Below are 19178 nucleotides of genomic sequence, written 5' to 3'. Positions count from 1 at the left end.
CACATTATGGTAGAAAGATCTGTTGTTTGCTCTGTAATTATTTCTTTTCTTTTCTAAAAGTGGTGGTTGTCGGTAATCTTTGCACTTGGTTCTAGTTTTTAAATTTTTAATTGTGAGCGTAGAAATTATAACACATGGGTAACAGGCGCAAAAATAAACAAGCGTTCCATCCACCAGCCTGAATCGAGACACACACACACACACACACACACTCACTCACTCTCTCTCTCACCCCAACCTACCTCTGAAGTAAAGGTACACACCCCCTGGCCATGTGTCGTAAGTCTAACGTGATAAGGAGCACTTTTGCTCAGTTCTGCTTCTTGACCAACATCTTAAAAACATAGCAAATGTAACTTTAGACAACCTGGTATTCATGCTCATGGTCACAAAAATTAATCTTTTGAATTGTGTCCTGGAGCACAATTGTCTGACTTTTTTCATGCAGCACAGAACGACATTTAAACCCATGCCTTTTAAATGGGAGCATTTGTCAGACATTTGTGTCTGGTTTTGGCTTTGCATGTGTGCATTTTATTTTCATAATTTCCATTCAGTGAATGTATATGATATTTAGTTTGTTAGTTATTACACAGATTGGGCGAAGGAGAAGGAGAGGGGGAAGGCATGTCCAGAGGCAGTGGCAGAGGAGGAAGGGTAGGGATGTGGAGGTGAGAGTTGGAACTTTGAATGTTGGCATTATGATTGGTAAAAGGAGAGAGCTGGCTTATATGATGAAGAGAAGGAAGGTAGATATACTGTGTGTGCAAGTGACCAGGTAGAAGGGGAGTAAGACCAGGAGCATCGGAGGTGAGTTCAAACTCTTCTACCATGGTGCGGATGGGAGGAGAAATGGGGTAGGGGTAATTAAAAATAATAATAATAGTAATAATACATTTCATTTGTGGGCGCCTTTCAGAGCACTCAAGGACACCTTACAGAACACAATTAAAAAAATCAGCACTGTATCAGACAGCATAAAATCAAAACACAGCAGGGTAGACAATAAAAAGTTAATACAACAGATAAGTATAAAATCATCATCTGCAAAAAACTCAATGAAATGTGGATCAGACTGAATGTACGAGTTTGAAAAGGTACGTTTTGAGATGGGAATCGAAGGTTGAAGGTTGGTTATGAAGGAGTTCAGAAAGATGTGAAGGAGCTAGGTTATTAAGGGTCTTAAAGGTGAGAAGCAGTATCTTGAAGTCAATATGGTATTCAACAGAGAACCAATGGAGTTGCTGAAGAACAGAAGTGATATGATCTATGGAAGGAGTTCTGGTAATGATACGGGCAGCTTAATTCTGGACCAATTGGAAGTTTATGAAGACACTGATTCTGAAGGAAGAGTATGTAAAGAGGGTGTTGGAAGTGAAGAGAGTGTCAGACAGAGTGATGAGTGTGAAGCTGGAAATCGAAGATGTGAAGATGAATGTTACCAGAGCATATGCCTCACAAGTTGGGTGTGAGATGGAAGAGAAAGAAGAATCGTGGAGTGAGTTGGATGAAGTGGTGGAGATGGTACCCAAGGAGGAGAGTGTGCTGATTGGAGCTGACTTCAATGGGCATGTTGGTGGTGAGGAGGTGATGGGTAGGTATGGTGCCAAGGAGAGGAATGTGGAGGGACAGATGGTGGCGGATTTTGCGAAGAGGATGGAAATGGCTGTGGTGAATACATATTTCAAGAAGAGGGAGGAACACGGTGACGTATAAGAGTGGAGGAAAGTGCACACAGGTGGACTATATCTTATGTAGGAGGCACTCTCTGAAAGGGATGGGAGAATGTATCTAGGCAACATTGGCTGGTGGTCTGTAGGATGACTTTGGAGATCAAGAACAGGAAGAGACTGAAGGTAGAGCCAAAGATAAAATGGTGGAAGTTAAAGAAGGAAGACTGTTGTGTGGAGTTCAGGGAGGAGTTAAGACAGGCACTGGGTGGTAGTGACGAGTTGCTGGATGGCTGAGCAACCATTGCAGAAATAATGAGGGAGACAGCTAGGAAGGTACTTGATGTGTCATCTGGACAGAGGAAGGAAGACAAGGAGACTTGGTGGTGGAATGATGGAGTACAGGAAAGTATACAGAGGAAGAGGTTGGCAAAGAAAAAGTGGAATAGTCAGGGAGATGAAGAAGGTAGACAGGAGTACAAGGAGATGCAGCGTAAAGCGAAGAGAGAAGTAGCAAAGGAAAAGGCATATGGTGAATTGTATGAGAGTTTGGAACCTAAGGAAGGAGAAAAGGACTTGTACCAATTGGCTAGACAGAGAGACTGAGCTGGGAAGGATATGCAGCAGGTTAGGGTGATGAAGGGTATAGATGGAAATATGCTGACAAGTGAGGAGAGTGTGTTGAGAATGTGGAAGGAGTACTTTGAGAGGCTGATGAATGAAGAAAATGAGAGAGAGGTTGGATGATGTGGGGATAATTTTTGTTGGGAGTGATGAAGAATGACAGGATTAGGAATGATTATATTAGAGGGACAGCTCAGGTTTGATGGTTTGGAGACAAAGCAGGAGAGGCAAGATTGAGATGGTTTGGACATGTGCGGAGAAGAGATGCTGGGTATATTGGGGGAAGGATGTTGAATATGGAGCTTCCAGGCAAGAGGAAAAGAGGAAGGTCAAAGAGGAGGTTTATGGATGTGATGAGGGAGGACATGCAGGTGGCTGGCATGACAGAGGAAGATGCAGAAGACGGGAAGAAATGGAAACGGATGATCCGCTGTGGCAACCCCTAACAGGAGCAGCCGAAAGTAGTAGTAGTTATTAAGAAGATTCTTATAGGTCTCGCTAGAAAATAGTTGGAATGCAATGTTTCTGACACTGAACACAACCCCAAAACACATTTCTGCAATACTTCGTAACAATCCTAAATAAATTGACGTTGTGTTTTTTTTGTGTTTTTTTTTTTCAAATAAACCCCCTAAATGTTGAAATATTGACCTCTGAAACTTGACCTCACTGCATGTTGGAAGGCTTGTCATTCAGCAACAGGGGGGGCTACAGACATAGGACCAACTGTTGTAGAGAGCTCTTGACTGCAGTTATATGTCTATACCCATATGGGTATAGTCACCAAGTAGGGGCTCTCAAATATGGTCAAAATTAATTTTCACCCATTTAACAATTAGATATTTAAAATATGATCACACAAATGTGTTTCTCATTCCCATGAAACCCTCAGTGTACTCTCAATTCAGTATTTACACCTAACAAATCTAGGAAATACACTAATATTTTTAAAACTACAATTTCCTTGAGCCGCGCCATGCAGCTTGATCCAAATCAGCACCATAGTTGTAGTTCTTGTCTTGCAAAAAATGGTTGTAAATAGGGTCTTAAAAAGATATATGCGGCACGGTGGTGCAGTGGTTAGCGCGGTCGCCTCACAGTAAGAAGGTCCTGGCTTCGAGCCCCAGGGTAGTCCAACCTTGGTGGGTCATCCCAGGTCATCCTCTGTGTGGAGTTTGCATGTTCTCCTCGTGTCTGCGTGGGTTTCCTCCGGGGGCTCCGGTTTCCTCCCACAGTCCAAAGACATGTAAGTCAGGCGAATCGGCCATACTAAATTGTCCCTAGGAATGAATGTGTGTGTGTGTGTGTGTGTGTGTGTGTGTGTGTGTGTGTGTGTGTGTGTGTGTGTGTGTGTGTGTGTGTTTGTTTGTGTGTGTGTGTCGGACCTGTGATGGCCTGGCGGCCTGTCCAGGCTGTCTCCCCGCCTCCCGCCCAATGACTGCTGGAATAGGCTGCAGCATCCTTGCGACCCTGAGAGCAGGATAAGCGGTTAAGATAGTGGATGGATGGATATAGTATATATATGTATCAACATGAGTTGATGATGAGTGTGAGACGCACGAAACAGGCCTGTACTGTGCATTAAAATCTTTTTTCCTGTATCCGTGTTGATATTCCGCTCCTCATTAGTCGAGCACTCAACACCATTGACGGTTTCGGAAAAAAACGCGATATATATATAGTGGGTTTTTTTTTTCTTTTCGGAAACCGTCAATGGTGTTGATAGAAGTGCTCAACTAATGAGGAGCGAATTATCAATATACGTAGATGTAGGAAAAAAAAACGTTTAATACATAGCAGTACAAGCTTGTTTCGTGTGTATTAACGCCTCATTAACAGCTGATGAGTGCACGACGCACGAAACAAGCTTGTACTGCTATGTATTAAAGTTTTTTTCCTACATCTATATTGATATATATATATATTATGTAGAATATATCAAATATTTACTGCAACCAAAACATAAATTACTCTGAATTTAGGTGGTTTATTTGGGGGAAAAAAGCTTACAAATGTTGATTTTATTTAGGATATTTTAGCAAGTATTCTAGAAACGCGTTTTGGGGTTGTGTTCAATGTCGGAAATGTTTGTAAACGTTGCATTCCAACAATTTTCTGACAAGACCTGAAAGAATCTTTGTAATAACTAACAAACTAAATATCATATACATTCGTTGAATGAAGGTTATGAAAATAAAATGCAAATTTCTCCCTAGAAATGTTATCAAAATGCATTTTATGCCAACACTATCTTAAGATATTGCATTTTCCACTGAGAATAAAAGGAATGTCAGCCATTTTTTTTCTTTTTGTAGAGAGAAACTTGACAGTCACGTGACTTGTATGCAGCCTCCACCAACATTGGCTATAAGTAGATGTGAAAAGATGGGAAATGTATTTTTGGTTCAGAAATAGTGAGATTTTTATGTATCCGTGGTTCACAGAAACATGAAATGCCAACATTTTCTTCTGGTGACTGGGTTGCCACCCCTTTTAAAGTCCAAGAAAAGCTCCCAACTGAAATACATTGGTTTAAATTTCCTTCAGTCCAGCATGAAAAAAGTCTCTGAGAAATGCTCAGATTTAAAAGGCATGGGTTTAAATTTCGTTCTGTGTAGTGTAATGACCACGGATGACTAGACTCGCTAGCCCTTGGCTAACGGGTCAGACCCTTTAGTTGACTGGTTAGTGCAGTCGCCCGTGGTCTGGGCTACCCGGGTTCGATTCCCGGCTGCAACGGATTCCTGGCTGGCCCTGAATGCGCTACAGTAGTTTAGAAAAAGTTGGACAATCGTGCTGCGGGACACGATTCAGTAGATTAATTTTCATGACTACGAGCACGGAAAAGCATGATACTGGATTGTTTTGGACTAAAACAATTACATAAAATAACTGTAGATCAAAGCAAACATGTTTGTATTGTCTTGGAGCAGTATTTGACTAAAGTGGGCCTTTAATCCAGAGTATAGCAATACTTTTGCTAAGTAATGCCAGTACAATATTGTTTGATTTACTGTCTTTCTTTATTCCTCTCGTTTTGTAACATATCAGACCCATTTGTCATGTTCATGCAATGTAAGCAAATTGGAAGGATGTTGATGAGTTGCATGAGTATGTAAAGGCTGATGAAATGGCCAAGTTACTAGATGTTCTTTCTGTGACTCCCGTCTCACTAGTCTAAATAGAAAATTGGAGTTTAAGGCTTACATGAAACATGCAGAAATAAATCAACATATTATGCATAGAATTCTGTGACTTTTCCTAGAATTTGACCACTCGGGAATAGTTCACAAAAATTATAAAGTTTTGGTAGAAAAGGGCTTCTGGGGACTGAAAAACTAGTCGAACTTTACTAAGTATAAAAAATGACTGCTTTCCTTCAGCCGGTATGTTTCACCATCGTATTGCGAAATCAAAATGATTCAGAATGATAGTTTAAAGCAAAACATGCACGTTGCAGCAAAGGCAACCAAAACCCAGTTTTATTCCGTAGAGAGCAATAACAAAGCAGAAAAAAATGAGCCATTACTCATTTCTAATTCAGTAAGTAGAATGGTAAGCATTGCAGTGCTGTAGACACTGCAGCAGTGGAGGCAGTCTGAAATGCGATAAAGGGGGATTAGACGGAGATTATGTCATAAAGGCGTCTGGTAGTAAACATTAGAGCCAATTAATTCAATCCATATACTCATCCATTCTGCCCTATTCACTGAGCTTGCCTACTGGGTCTTAGTAAAGATATATTTCCACCACAAGCTTAGGATTGATTTCATTCCAGGCTTCTGTTGATGTCACTCTTTTGACTCAGCACTTCTCAACCCCTGCATTGAGTCAGAGGTTGCATTTTCAAAGTTCATCTGCAATTTAAGTCCCAGGCTGTACAAAGTGGAGTAGAATATCATTGAATCCACTTTTCTCAGGTTTTTTTTTTCTTCGTCTTCTTGGTGTTTTTAACCTTTATTCAACCAGGTATGTCAGCAGAATCCGTTATCATGTATTGCTAGTAAGGCCTTTTGGAGTTTAAGGGTGGATTTGGGATTATGCACTTAAGTACACACACACACACACACACACACACACACACACACACACACACACACACACACACACACACACACACACACACACACACACACACACCAGAGAGCTTGCCCCATAAAGCCACACTCTATTACTGATGATAGCTGAGTACTTCTGATAGGGGACTCGTGCCTTGCTAGGGAGCACATTGATGGCAAATATTAACGGACAAAGAAAGCGGGGCTAGTTCTCGTTCCATACCAAGATTGTCTCTGTCGATCATGGGATTTTAGCACACGACATTCAGGTCACAAGCCCATGTTTTTAACCTTCAGGTTAAAGCCCATTAAGCTAAGGGGCATCGGTACATCTCCTGTAAAATCATCCTGTCACCAATTAAAAAAATTAAAAAAAACACCAAAAAGTAGTTAAAGCAGTGTTTTCCGGTTGACCTTGAAAACACTGGCTGTACTTCCATTACAAATGGCTTAGTTGAGGAATGCTCTGCCATGGAAAATAAAACCTGACCACAGACTGTGATGTATGCTGTGTGAGAATGTACCAGAGTTGCAGGGCCAGGGCAAAGCAGCTAAATCTCATCTGTTTACCATCTACAGTGGCTGCACCTGCTCCCTCAGCCACCCCTGCAGCCCCCAGCCCTCCGTGTTCCTGTGCTCTGTGTTTCGTGTAACATTACTGTCTCCGTTTCTACCCACGAGCCCCGGGACGTAGAATGAAGCATTGCTCACAGTCTTCTGAGACCTTTCTGGTGGCACAGTGGCATTATGTAGAAGGTTAATATTAATGGCCTGTGAGAGGTAATACCTTTTTATTGGCACTCATTGATCCACTCAAGCTGATGGCCATTATCATACCGAAATATCAGCTCAGCCCTTGGGAGCTCCTGGACATTTTGTTCCCTGTTGTCGGACAGGAGAGTCGCTGTCATCTCAGAGAGAACCACTCTCCTCTTCACTTGCAGGGAAATGTGTCAGACACCATTATGTGGATTTGTCAGTGTGTCCTCCTCTCACTCCGAAATGTCAGCACTTCTTATTATGCATGACTTGTAGCCAGTAGAGTGACTGCTACCGGTAAGGAACGAGTGTGCTAGTCTGAATATCTGTCGGTGCAGCAGAATAGCTTGGGGAGCTGAAACTCTGAGGGGGGGAGGAGGCTGTCGTCTGAAAAGAGTTTGGGAAGGATGAAGCATGAGCATTTGTTTGCACACATGGGCAATTACGTGTTTTCACATGTGCTTGTGTGTATTTGTCTGTGTGTATGGGATGAATGAATGAAACAATTTAACCCCTAGCTAGTGTTTACTTATTAAATATTCTGTCTTTAATTACGTACTTTGCCTCAGGTGTAGGGATTTTAATCTCTGAGCTCGCATATCTCCCTTCTCCGCGAGGGAATAGACTATAATACATAAAAACAGTGATAAGACCCCATACATATTAATAAGGGACCAGAGGGTTAGCTGAACATGGGGGGTCCGAGATAGCTGTTTAACAGTCAGCGAGTATTACAAACTCTTGATAGTCAGAGAATGGGGCTCTGTGTTTGAAGCATAGTGTGGCTTCAGAGCCAGACAGCAGGTAGTCAGCATATTTACCTCACTCTCATGTTTTATTTACTCTCTTTCTACTGTGCATAATGTCACCTATGGTGCTCTGCTGTCTGTGGATACAGAGAGAGTAGTGTGTTACCTAAAGAACACAGTATCTGGGCGTCCGGGTAGCATAGCGGTCTATTCTGTTGCCTACCAACACGGGGACCGCCGGTTCGAATCCCTGTGTTACCTCCGGCTTGGTCGGTCGTCCGTACAGATGCAATTGGCCGTGTCTGCAGATGGTAAGCCGGATGTGGGTATGTGTCCTGGTCGCTGCACTAGCGCCTCCTCTGGTCAATCGGGGCACCTGTTCGGGGGGGAGGGGCAACTGGGGGGAATAGTGTGATCCTCCCACGGGCTACGTCCCCCCTGGTGAAATTCCTCACTGTCAGGTGAAAAGAAGTGGCTGGCGACTCCACATGTATCGGAGGAGGCATGTGGTAGTCTACAGCCCTCCCTGGATCGGCAGAGAGGGTGGCGCAGCGACCAGGACGACTCAGAAGAATGGGGTAATTGGCCAGATACAATTGGGGGGAAAACGGGGGGGAAAAATCCAAACCCGCCCCCCCCCAAAAAAACTGCATCATCCACCCAGTTACACACACACACACACACACACACACACACACACACACACACACACACACACACACACACTCAGATGAATGTGTCCACTAGCTCTCTTGGTTTGCTGTGTTTAACGAAATTCACAGTAGCAGCATAGACGTCAGAGTTGAGGTAGACCAGGCTCAGAAACAGACCGACAGGAAGACATGAGGATACGTGGCTGCTGGGGCTTGTCTTATTTATCCTGCTTTTTGTTCTCTGCACTTTGTTTTCCTCCCATCGTCTGTATCTTCCTTCTTTCTTTATTCCTCATCTCCCTCACAATGGCTTTATCAATCTTACTTCCAATGTCCTTCTCCTCCCTCTGGATTTTAATTGAATTGGGCTATGTGTCATTTCCCGAGAGCTTACTTGGCTGACATTTCTCCTCTCACAGTGGATAAAAAGAGGCGAAGCATTTAAACTCCATACCACCGTACTGCCAGAAGCCTTCCACTCATCCATCCTCTTGACTCCTTTCACGTCCCCCATTCTATTACATATTATTTTGACTTTTGGGAAGGGGGGGCGCTTTTTAAAATTAACTTGCTGTGTATTCCTGTTTTGTGTTGTGTTGGATACTAAATTTGGAGATCTAATTTTGGAGGAAATAAGAGCGAGAGAAAGGGAAAGAGGGAGCGGAGTAAATGGATGGAAGTGTTCATTTGGAACAGGGCCACTGCTGCCAGGGGCAAGGACACAGTTCATGTCCATTTGCTGCTAATGTTCTATTAATGGTATTTAGTTCTTCAAAAAAAATGTATAAAAAAAAGAAATACCTTTAATAAGCAGTGGGTCAGACCCTGTTCAGGTGGTGAGAACAATCAATATCGAGTTAAAAAGCTTGAGTCATTTAGGTTTTTTTAAAAATCTTTTTGTTTTCCAATTTAGTTTGTGCTAATACTCTGTTAATGTAATGTGGCAGTGAAGTAGAACGTTTGCTCAGATTTGACTTCAATCTTCATTTCTTCTTCTTACTCGCTGATCTATTTGAGTCCCAAAATGTTGAGTTCCAGATGCGTTTGTCGTTTAATTTTTTCATTACCAAATTGCTTCTTTATGCTTCTGGATAACGCCACCCTTTTATTAGCCAGGCACAAAGAACATCCTTGTGTGTGTGTGTGTGTTTGTGTGAAGTTAATCCCATTGGAATGTGTTGAAAGCACAGCAGTCATGTGGAAAGTTTGTGGTACTTCTAAGGTGTTGCAGCTGTTTTTCATAAAGCATAGATCACAGCTCTCGCCATCAGCAGAAATGAATTCCTTCACTCCCCAAATCTTTTTTTTTTTTCAATTTCAAACCACATTCTCAGCCTCTCACTGCCCACCCGTCATACTTCTTTTTTCTTTTTGGAATTTTCCCCCTTTTTCTCCCCAATTGTATCTGGGCAATTACTCCACTCTTCTGAGCCGTCCCGGTCACTGTTCCACCCCCTCTGCCAATCCGGGGAGGGCTGCAGACTACCACATGCCTCTTCCGGTACATGTGGAGTCACCAGCCGCTTCTTTTCACCTGACAGTGAGGAGTTTCGCCAGAGGGACGTAGGGCGTGGGAGGATAATGCTTTTCCCCTTCCTCCTGAACAGGCACCCCGACTGTCCAGATGAGGTGCTAGTGCAGCCACCAGGACACATACCCACATCTGGTTTCCCACCTGCAGACATGGTCAGTTGTGTCTGTGGGGATCCCTGACCAAACCAGAGGTAACATGGGGATTTGAACCGACAATCCCCTTGCTGGTAGGCAACGGACTAGACTGCTACGCTACCCAGACACACCCGTCATACTTAAATACTATTCCCCTGTTTGTCAATTGAATTTAATAAACAAGAAGTGGGAAAAAAATCAGTCAAAATAAATTCTCTGGTTAACATATACATACAGACATGCATAACAGTTACAAATTATACTGTAATAAAACTGAATTGGCATTTCAAAGTATTTTAGTAATCGTACAATTTCATTAGCTTGCACATCTGTTTTTCCTGAGGGCTCCATTTGCATGATTCAGGGGTAATAACACTAATACATTTTAAACAAGTATTTTCTGATCTGCCAGTCTAATGAGGTACCTTTGCCTGTACTCTACTTCTCCGATTCTCTGCAACCCTGCCCACTGTGCCCCTGTCTCTTCTCTTGTTTTGGTTGGGGGCCCCAGCTTGTAGCCATGTAAATGAAGATTAGCACGCATGGATGCACCCCTTCTTCACCAGCAGGACAGATGCTCAGAGATACTCTGTTGCTGAGCAAAGGTTCCTGGGGCAGGGCTCCCACTTAACAAGTGGAAGAGCACTGATCAGGGATCAGAGCCTCCATCTGGCTCCGAGGTCAGGGAGATTGAGTTTGAGGCCAGAGGGGTTTTTTGAGGTCCCGCAGAATAGCAGAGGTGGCAAGAGAATGTGTCAAGGTGCCAGATTGATGACAGACTGGATACTAAAGAGAGGGGAAGGCCTTAGGATGCAGTGCTGTTCCTCTCTTTCTGTTTAACCATCGTGCTCTTCTGCAACAGTAGGTTTTCTGATGCTGCTTTGTCACTATACTGCTTACCTTTATAAATGAATTCAAGAATATCAATAAAAAAAATTTATAGATATTTTATTTTATGTTCTATGATCTTTATGCTATCAATCATGATATTCACAGTTGTTGTTTAGTACCATTCTAGCACCAACATTTTGCCCACATTTCTACAAATGCCGAATCCCAATTTATTGATAACTCTTTGCAGTGTCCATGGCCAAAGCCATGATGAATACATATTTACAATGGCTAAAGAGCATTAAAGGTACTACAGTGTCACAGCTGTTGCTGATGAGAGCCAAAGCACTATCTCAGATCAATAACTTTGGCATTTCACTCCTATAGCAAAATGGAGTAATAATAATCACGTCAGGGTCAACTTGTTTATTTGGGTGGCATGGTGGCCCCATGGTTAACACTGTCACCTCACAGCAAGAAGGTCCTGGGTTCGAACACCAGGGTTGTCCAACCTTGGGGGTCATCCCAGGTCATCCTCTGTGTGGAGTCTGCATGTTCTCCCCGTGTCTGCGGTGGGTTTTCTCCGGGTGCTCCAGTTTCCCCCAGCATCAAAAAGACATGCATGTTAGGGTTAACACTTCTGTCTGTGCCCCTGACCGAGGCATGACAAGACAAACTGGAGTTGGTCTGCAGGTACTGCACGGCGGCTGCCCACTGCTCCTAGCTACACAGCTAGGATGGGTTAAATGCAGAGAAAGAATTGCCCCATGGGGATTAGTAAAAGTAGTGAAGTAATAACCTTGACAGTCTTTAAGAGCATACACACATCTTTTTATGAGAGATTGTATTAGTCTGTTTTCCAATTTGCTAGTATCTATACTATTCATCTTACGGTTTGGAAATTCTCCTGCATTGTGTCTAAATGTACACATTTGAAGATACTGTTCAGTGGAATTTCTATGGACTCGGAATAGTACAGCTGGACAGTGCAGTTCATCAAAGTTCTTCGAGTTCAAAGAGAGTTCTTCTTCATTCATCAGGCCATTTTAGTGGGGAAAGAAATATAGGATTGTGACATGAGGATTCTTTAATTGCGAATTAACTCTTAACCCCTTCCTCATCCCAAATGAGTTATAGGCAAGTCCCCCCCCCCCAACTATGAATAGGAAGTAAATTAAAAATGTTACTTTTCTTGCTTGGTGTAATAGGCAATTCAGAGAATCTTGATTGCTTTAGTGGAAATGCCTAATACACAAAAACAAGTTGCCCTTGGGAGCCTTGTGGGTGGGAAGGCTGTGAGAAAATTAGGAAATAAATGGAAAAGAGAAGAGTAAAGTTTACCTTGGGGGAGAGAAGGGGCTGATGGAGCAGCTGAACGAGACCAAAACGATGAAAAAGCAATCTGGGGTAGCGGTAATGTTGGGGAAGTTTTGGTTGCGTGTGGTTGTGATACCATCTGTGTTAGAGGTGGAGCCAACTCAGCGGTAAGGCTGGCGGTGGTAGTGGGGTGTTGGTGTGTGGGTATGTGAGGCTGTGGGGTGGGTCTGCTCATTGATGTGGTGTACAGTAATGACTTGCAGCAAAAGAGAGTCTCATCAGGGATCTAGGAGATGGAATCAAAGGGAATCTCGATACGTGGCTCTGTTGCCTTGAAAGCCAAACAGATGGCCTGCTGAGGTAGAAAGCCTCTGAGGTCTCTATTTACTAATAGGATGTATGGCGATGGCCTCCAGAGGAGCCGCTTCATGCCTTCAATTAGCTACAAGATAATGGAGACCAACAGCCTCATTAAAATGACATTTTGGGAGGAACTGTTGACAACCGACATGACATTTGACCAGAGCTGCTGTACTCTGGTCATTCTATATGCATTTTGCTGCCCTCCTTTTTGCTCCTGTCGCTTACTACACCTATCGATTTTTATTTATTTATTTATTTTTTTATTCATTTCTTGTCTATATTTTTACTTCCACATTTATGTACTCTGTGCCCATCTCAGTTTCTGTATTTCATGAAATCTCAATGATTCATACCTACACCGAAGCACTTCATTCATGCTCATTTGAATTGACAGCCTATTATGTCTTTCTATCTTGCTCACTTGCAGCTTGCTTCTAACATTCCCCATCTCTGTCTGTCTGTCTGTCTGTCTGTCTGTCTGTCTGTCTGTCTGTCTGTCTGTCTGTCTGTCTGTCTGTCTGTCTGTCTGTCCCTCTCACCCTTTTTCTATCCATTATTTACTCCACCTAGATGTCTGCAGAGCGGTTAGAGGCCTATGTGAATAGCCAGTTTGATGAGCTCCAAAAATTGGTGCGCCTGGAGGAGAAGAGGACACTTCACCTAGTGGACCTTAAAGAGGCCTTCCTGACTGCCACTGCTGCTGAAAAAATCGCTGAGATCACCGTCCACACAGAGCGCCTTCAGGAGGAGATGGCCAGCATCACGCACCAACTGGGCCTGCTGGACCAGGCTGAGGCAGAGACACAAACACAGGCTATGCCAGCAGCTGAGGTCCTCGCAGGGAGGCTGAGCCCAGGTCCACCTAGAGGCCCGAGACTGCAGGTGAGAAACCATGTAATCGTTTTTAAGAGTATATATTGAGCAGTTTAGATCATAATGATAACTGAAAGGATTAAAGATAGTCCATAAAGACCAGAGCACACCAGTGCCAGTTGACACATGGTAGAAGGGACGCTCCTATTCATTGGAATAAAAAACCCCTCACCAGTGGCATCAAGCCTCAAGTTGATGCACATTTACATAACATGCAGTGACTCCTTAGAACACTGTTCTGTTCTCCAGCATTGCTGCTCTTACAGAGTCACATTTTCTTTGTGGAAAAAGGTGTTTTTAGTAGTGCTAAAACTGTTTTTCATATCTGTGTCTATCCTGTGCTTCCTGTTTATGCTATAGACTACACAATACCAAGTCATTTGCCTCACCACTCTGCTTCTGCACTGTTATGTGTTCCACTTAAGATAACCTTTCTACCTATGATTGGGATTGAATCTCACAAATAATTGCACACTGTGAACAGAAAGTGTAAATATGTGCCATCATACTCAGTCCAAACGAGTCCAAAGAGAGACTAGCTATGGTTACGGTGGCATGCTCTAAATTAATGTTGGGAACTATTCCATTTCATGGAGCAGCTGTGAAAATATGATACAGGTGTTTAGATGCAAACTTGTGTTTCGGTATTAGGCAGCAGGGCTTAACTGAAGCTATGTTTGTCCCATGGCCTTTTGCTGGTTATACATGAACTTCCCAGCTGTGTAAACTGTCCCTTCTTTTTGCATACCAACCTTGGGGTCATGGTGGGGTCCCCAAACTCATTATTCACATGCACAACAGCACGTGCAGATGTTGTGTGGCATGCACACACAGAGTTAAAGAGCATGTGTATTTATCTCTCTTACACCAAGGGTTACCCTCGGACTATAACATTTCACTCTCTCCACTGAAACATTCAATGGGAGGCTCTTATTGCTTATAGGCTCTAAATTAACGGATCCCAATGGTCTATTTGTTACCTGTAGTGCTGAATGCAGCACTCGGAAAGAGGCAAGCAACCAGCTTCATTCTCTCTAGGTGAAGCTGGCAGGGGCAGAGAGGCTACAGTAATATCTGTGACCAATGTGCAGATTACTTTGCCGACTGAGACATGATTCCTTGTTGAGCCAAGTTCATTAAAGCCATAAATGAATGCTAATGGTCATCCTTTTGGTTCTCGTGGATTAGTTATTGCTGCAGTGAGTAATACTGCTTGGAGATTTGGGGCTCTATTGTATATGTCCAGGTGGGTTCTACACTGAGTTGCCAGTTTATTAGGTACACCCCCCATCTTGGATATATGTGTGTATATGTGGGCTTTTCACGCACGTGTGTTTCAAGGGTTTACCAAGAATGGTGTGAAAAGCCAATATCTACCAATGATTGGCAATCTTGTGTACAAAAACAGCTTGTGGATCAGAGGAGTCAAAGGAATCATGCAAAACAGATGGTCTCAACCAGGCAACTCACAACTGAATTCAACATTAATGTCCAGAATGTAATCTCAAAACGCACCACTTATTGGGCCACCAACCATCAGTAGGGTTGCCACCTTTAGCTCAGAAAAATAAGGGACACTTAACCCTATCCCATCTTGGCTCCTACGACCGCCTACCCTAGGTCCCATGACCCCCACCTCAATGGAAAAGATTGCTTTTTTTTCCTTTTTTCTTCATAAATAACAATTTCCCTGATTCTATGGATGCACACAGTGTGGTATTAGTTCAGAATGTTGAACAAAGAAGTGAAGTCTGCACACTAAAATGCTCATAACCCTTATTTAATCGGCCGGATAAATATAAGTATTGGGAGCATTTCAGTGTGCAGACCTCACTTCTGTGTTCTATGTTTAGCAATTTTTGTCTTTCACCTGAATATTTTTTATGGATGTGAGCATACTTGGTTCCTCTTCATTAGTTCAGAAAGTACCAGGCTTGAAAGGTTTATGTAAAGGGAAATTTACAGTAGACTAGGCAACTGCCTACAGTAAGTAGACCTAGTCAGAGTAATATGTCTCTAGAAAACAGACATGTAGCATATATACTATTTCAGTTAAGTGATTTATTGGCAAAAAAAAAGCAATACACAAAATAAATTCCATGAACCTAATAGTGTACTGTTGTACAAATGTACAATTTACTTTCTTTTATTTTTAGCAAAATTATATTATTTGATTTAATGATAAATGTAGGCCCTACAATTTTAGGGTTTAGGCTATGTGCCCCTGGTACCCCGGGGAAGCTGCTCTGGTAAACCACCGCAATTTTCGGGTTACCAGAGAAGGAAAAAATACGGAGGCACTGCCTGCATATTTCTCCCTTCTCCTGTTGTCGGACTTTGGGCCGCCTGGAGAATACGGAACAAATCACACGCTGTATGGCTTCAGCAATGAACACATCGTTTCCTTCTAAAATACAGAATGATTCCATATTTTAAACATGTGTGCATCCTACTAAATGCCCCTCTCAGGTTGTCCGTGAGTGAGTGACCTCAATTTGCGACGCATATCCCACAGTGACAGTTGCGCGGTGCCGTGGCAGAAACAATTATTTTATATCATTTTTAAAAATTCAATCCTAAATAATAATCCCCATTTTTAAAAATAAAATTCAATTTATTGTCATTAAAAACAGTGTGCAGGCACATGTTAAAAATGAAATGAGGGCTGTGGCTTCACCAAACAGTGCAAGACAGTCATTGTATCTGATAACATCTTTTTTTCTGTAACTGTACCAGAATACAGGTTTTTTTGTACCCTAATTATGTAACACTCGTTACTGTATTCTGTTACTTCCCAAGCCTGCTTGTCACCGAGTGGTTCCAGGAACATGGCGGTGTGTTTTCATTGCTTAAGTGGCCAGCACATTTGCCAGATATCAACCCTATGGAGCATCTTTGGGATGAATCAGGAATCAGGAACACTTTATTTGTCATTTCACTTCATGTACTTGCGTACATGAAATAAAACGAAATATAATTTCCCCCAGCCCACAGCAGTGCAACACAAAGACAAAAACACATATCCAAAAAACTACAAGAACACATATATCCAAACTAAAACACATATCCAAACTAAGAACACATATATCCAAACTAGAACACATATCCAAACTAAGAACACATATCCACACTAGAACACATATATCCAAACTAGAACACATATATCCAAACTAAGAACACATACATATATCCAAACTAGAACGTATATCCAAACTAAGAACACATATCCAAACTAAGAACACATATCTTTGGGATGAATCAGGAATCAGGAACACTTTATTTGTCATTTCACTTCATGCACTTGCGTACATGAAATAAAACGAAATATAATTTCCCCCAGCCCACAGCAGTGCAACACAAAGACAAAAACACATATCCAAAAAACTACAAGAACACATACACTACCGTTCAAAAGTTTGGGATCACCCAAACAATTTTGTGTTTTCCATGAAAAGTCACACTTATTCACCACCATATGTTGTGAAATGAATAGAAAATAGAGTCAAGACATTGACAAGGTTAGAAATAATGATTTGTATTTGAAATAAGATTTTTTTTACATCAAACTTTGCTTTCGTCAAAGAATCCTCCATTTGCAGCAATTACAGCATTGCAGACCTTTGGCATTCTAGCTGTTAATTTGTTGAGGTAATCTGGAGAAATTGCACCCCACGCTTCCAGAAGCAGCTCCCACAAGTTGGATTGGTTGGATGGGCACTTCTTGCGTACCATACGGTCAAGCTGCTCCCACAACAGCTCAATGGGGTTCAGATCTGGTGACTGCGCTGGCCACTCCATTACCGATAGAATACCAGCTGCCTGCTTCTGCTCTAAATAGTTCTTGCACAATTTGGAGGTGTGTTTAGGGTCATTGTCCTGTTGTAGGATGAAATTGGCTCCAATCAAGCGCTGTCCACTGGGTATGGCATGGCGTTGCAAAATGGAGTGATAGCCTTCCTTATTCAGAATCCCTTTTACCCTGTACAAATCTCCCACCTTACCAGCACCAAAGCAACCCCAGACCATCACATTACCTCCACCATGCTTAACAGATGGCGTCAGGCATTCTTCCAGCATCTTTTCATTTGTTCTGCGTCTCACAAACGTTCTTCTTTGTGATCCAAACACCTCAAACTTGGATTCATCCGTCCACAACACTTTTTTCCAGTCTTCCTCTGTCCAATGTCTGTGTTCTTTTGCCCATCTTAATCTTTTTCTTTTATTGGTCAGTCTCAGATATGGCTTTTTCTTTGCCACTCTGCCCTGAAGCCCAGAATCCCGCAGCCGCCTCTTCACTGTAGATGTTGACACTGGTGTTTTGCGGGTACTATTTAATGAAGATGCCAGTTGGGGACCTGTGAGGCGTCTGTTTCTCAAACTAGAGACTCTAATGTACTTATCTTCTTGCTCAGTTGTGCAACGCGGCCTCCCACTTCTTTTTCTACTCTGGTTAGAGCCTGTTTGTGCTGTCCTCTGAAGGGAGTAGTACACACCGGTGTAGGAAATCTTCAATTTCTTAGCAATTTCTCGCATGGAATAGCCTTCATTTCTAAGAACAAGAATAGACTGTCGAGTTTCAGATGAAAGTTCTCTTTTTCTGGCCATTTTGAGCGTTTAATTGACCCCACAAATGTGATGCTCCAGAAACTCAATCTGCTCAAAGGAAGGTCAGTTTTGTAGCTTCTGTAACGAGCTAAACTGTTTTTAGATGTGTGAACATGATTGCACAAGGGTTTTCTAATCATCAATTAGCCTTCTGAGCCAATGAGCAAACACATTGTACCATTAGAACACTGGAGTGATAGTTGCTTGAAATGGGCCTCTATACACCTATGTAGATATTAAACCAAAAACCAGACATTTGCAGCTAGAATAGTCATTTACCACATTAGCAATGTATAGAGTGTATTTCTTTAAAGTTAAGACTAGTTTAAAGTTATCTTCATTGAACAGTACAGTGCTTTTCCTTCAAAAATATGGACATTTCAATGTGATCCCAAACTTTTGAACGGTAGTGTATATCCAAACTAAAACACATATCCAAACTAAGAACACATATCCAAACAAGAACACATATCCAAACTAAGAACACATATCCAAACTAGAACACATATATCCAAACTAGAACACATATATCCAAACTAAGAACACATACATATATCCAAACTAGAACGTATATCCAAACTAAGAACACATATCCAAACTAAGAACACATATCCAAACTAGAGTGTATATCCAAACTAGAACACATATCCAAACTAAGAACACATATCCAAACTAGAACACGTATCCAAACTAGAACACATATATCCAAACTAGAACACATATATCCAAACTAAGAACACATACGTATATCCAAACTAGAACACATATCCAAACTAGAATGTATATCCAAACTAAGAACACATATCCAAACTAAGAACACATATCCAAACTAGAACACATATCCAAACTAGAACGTATATCCAAACTAAGAACACATATCCAAACTAAGAACACATATATTCAAACTAGAACACATATCCAAACTAGAACACATATATCCAAACTAAGAACACATATATCCAAACTGAGAACCCATATATCCAAACTAAGAACACGTATATCCAAACT

The 19178-nt window shown here is 42.1% G+C and overlaps 1 protein-coding gene across 2 annotated transcripts in view; it reads left to right on the top strand.

The window, feature by feature from the left end:
- The window catches only part of trim44 (tripartite motif containing 44), a 62522-nt gene that overhangs the window by 8592 nt on the left and 34752 nt on the right, over positions 1 to 19178 (top strand). For both annotated transcript variants that reach the window (XM_056281928.1, XM_056281927.1), the window contains exon 4: positions 13263 to 13574. In XM_056281928.1, the coding sequence (XP_056137903.1) occupies positions 13263 to 13574 (312 nt within the window). The remainder of the gene's footprint in view (positions 1 to 13262; positions 13575 to 19178) is intronic.

This window comes from Lampris incognitus, chromosome 6 (assembly GCF_029633865.1).
Source record: "Lampris incognitus isolate fLamInc1 chromosome 6, fLamInc1.hap2, whole genome shotgun sequence".
Classification (NCBI taxonomy): Eukaryota; Metazoa; Chordata; class Actinopteri; order Lampriformes; family Lampridae; genus Lampris; species Lampris incognitus.
Note: the sequence above shows the minus strand (reverse complement) of the source record. Positions and strands in the feature narration are given on the sequence as shown.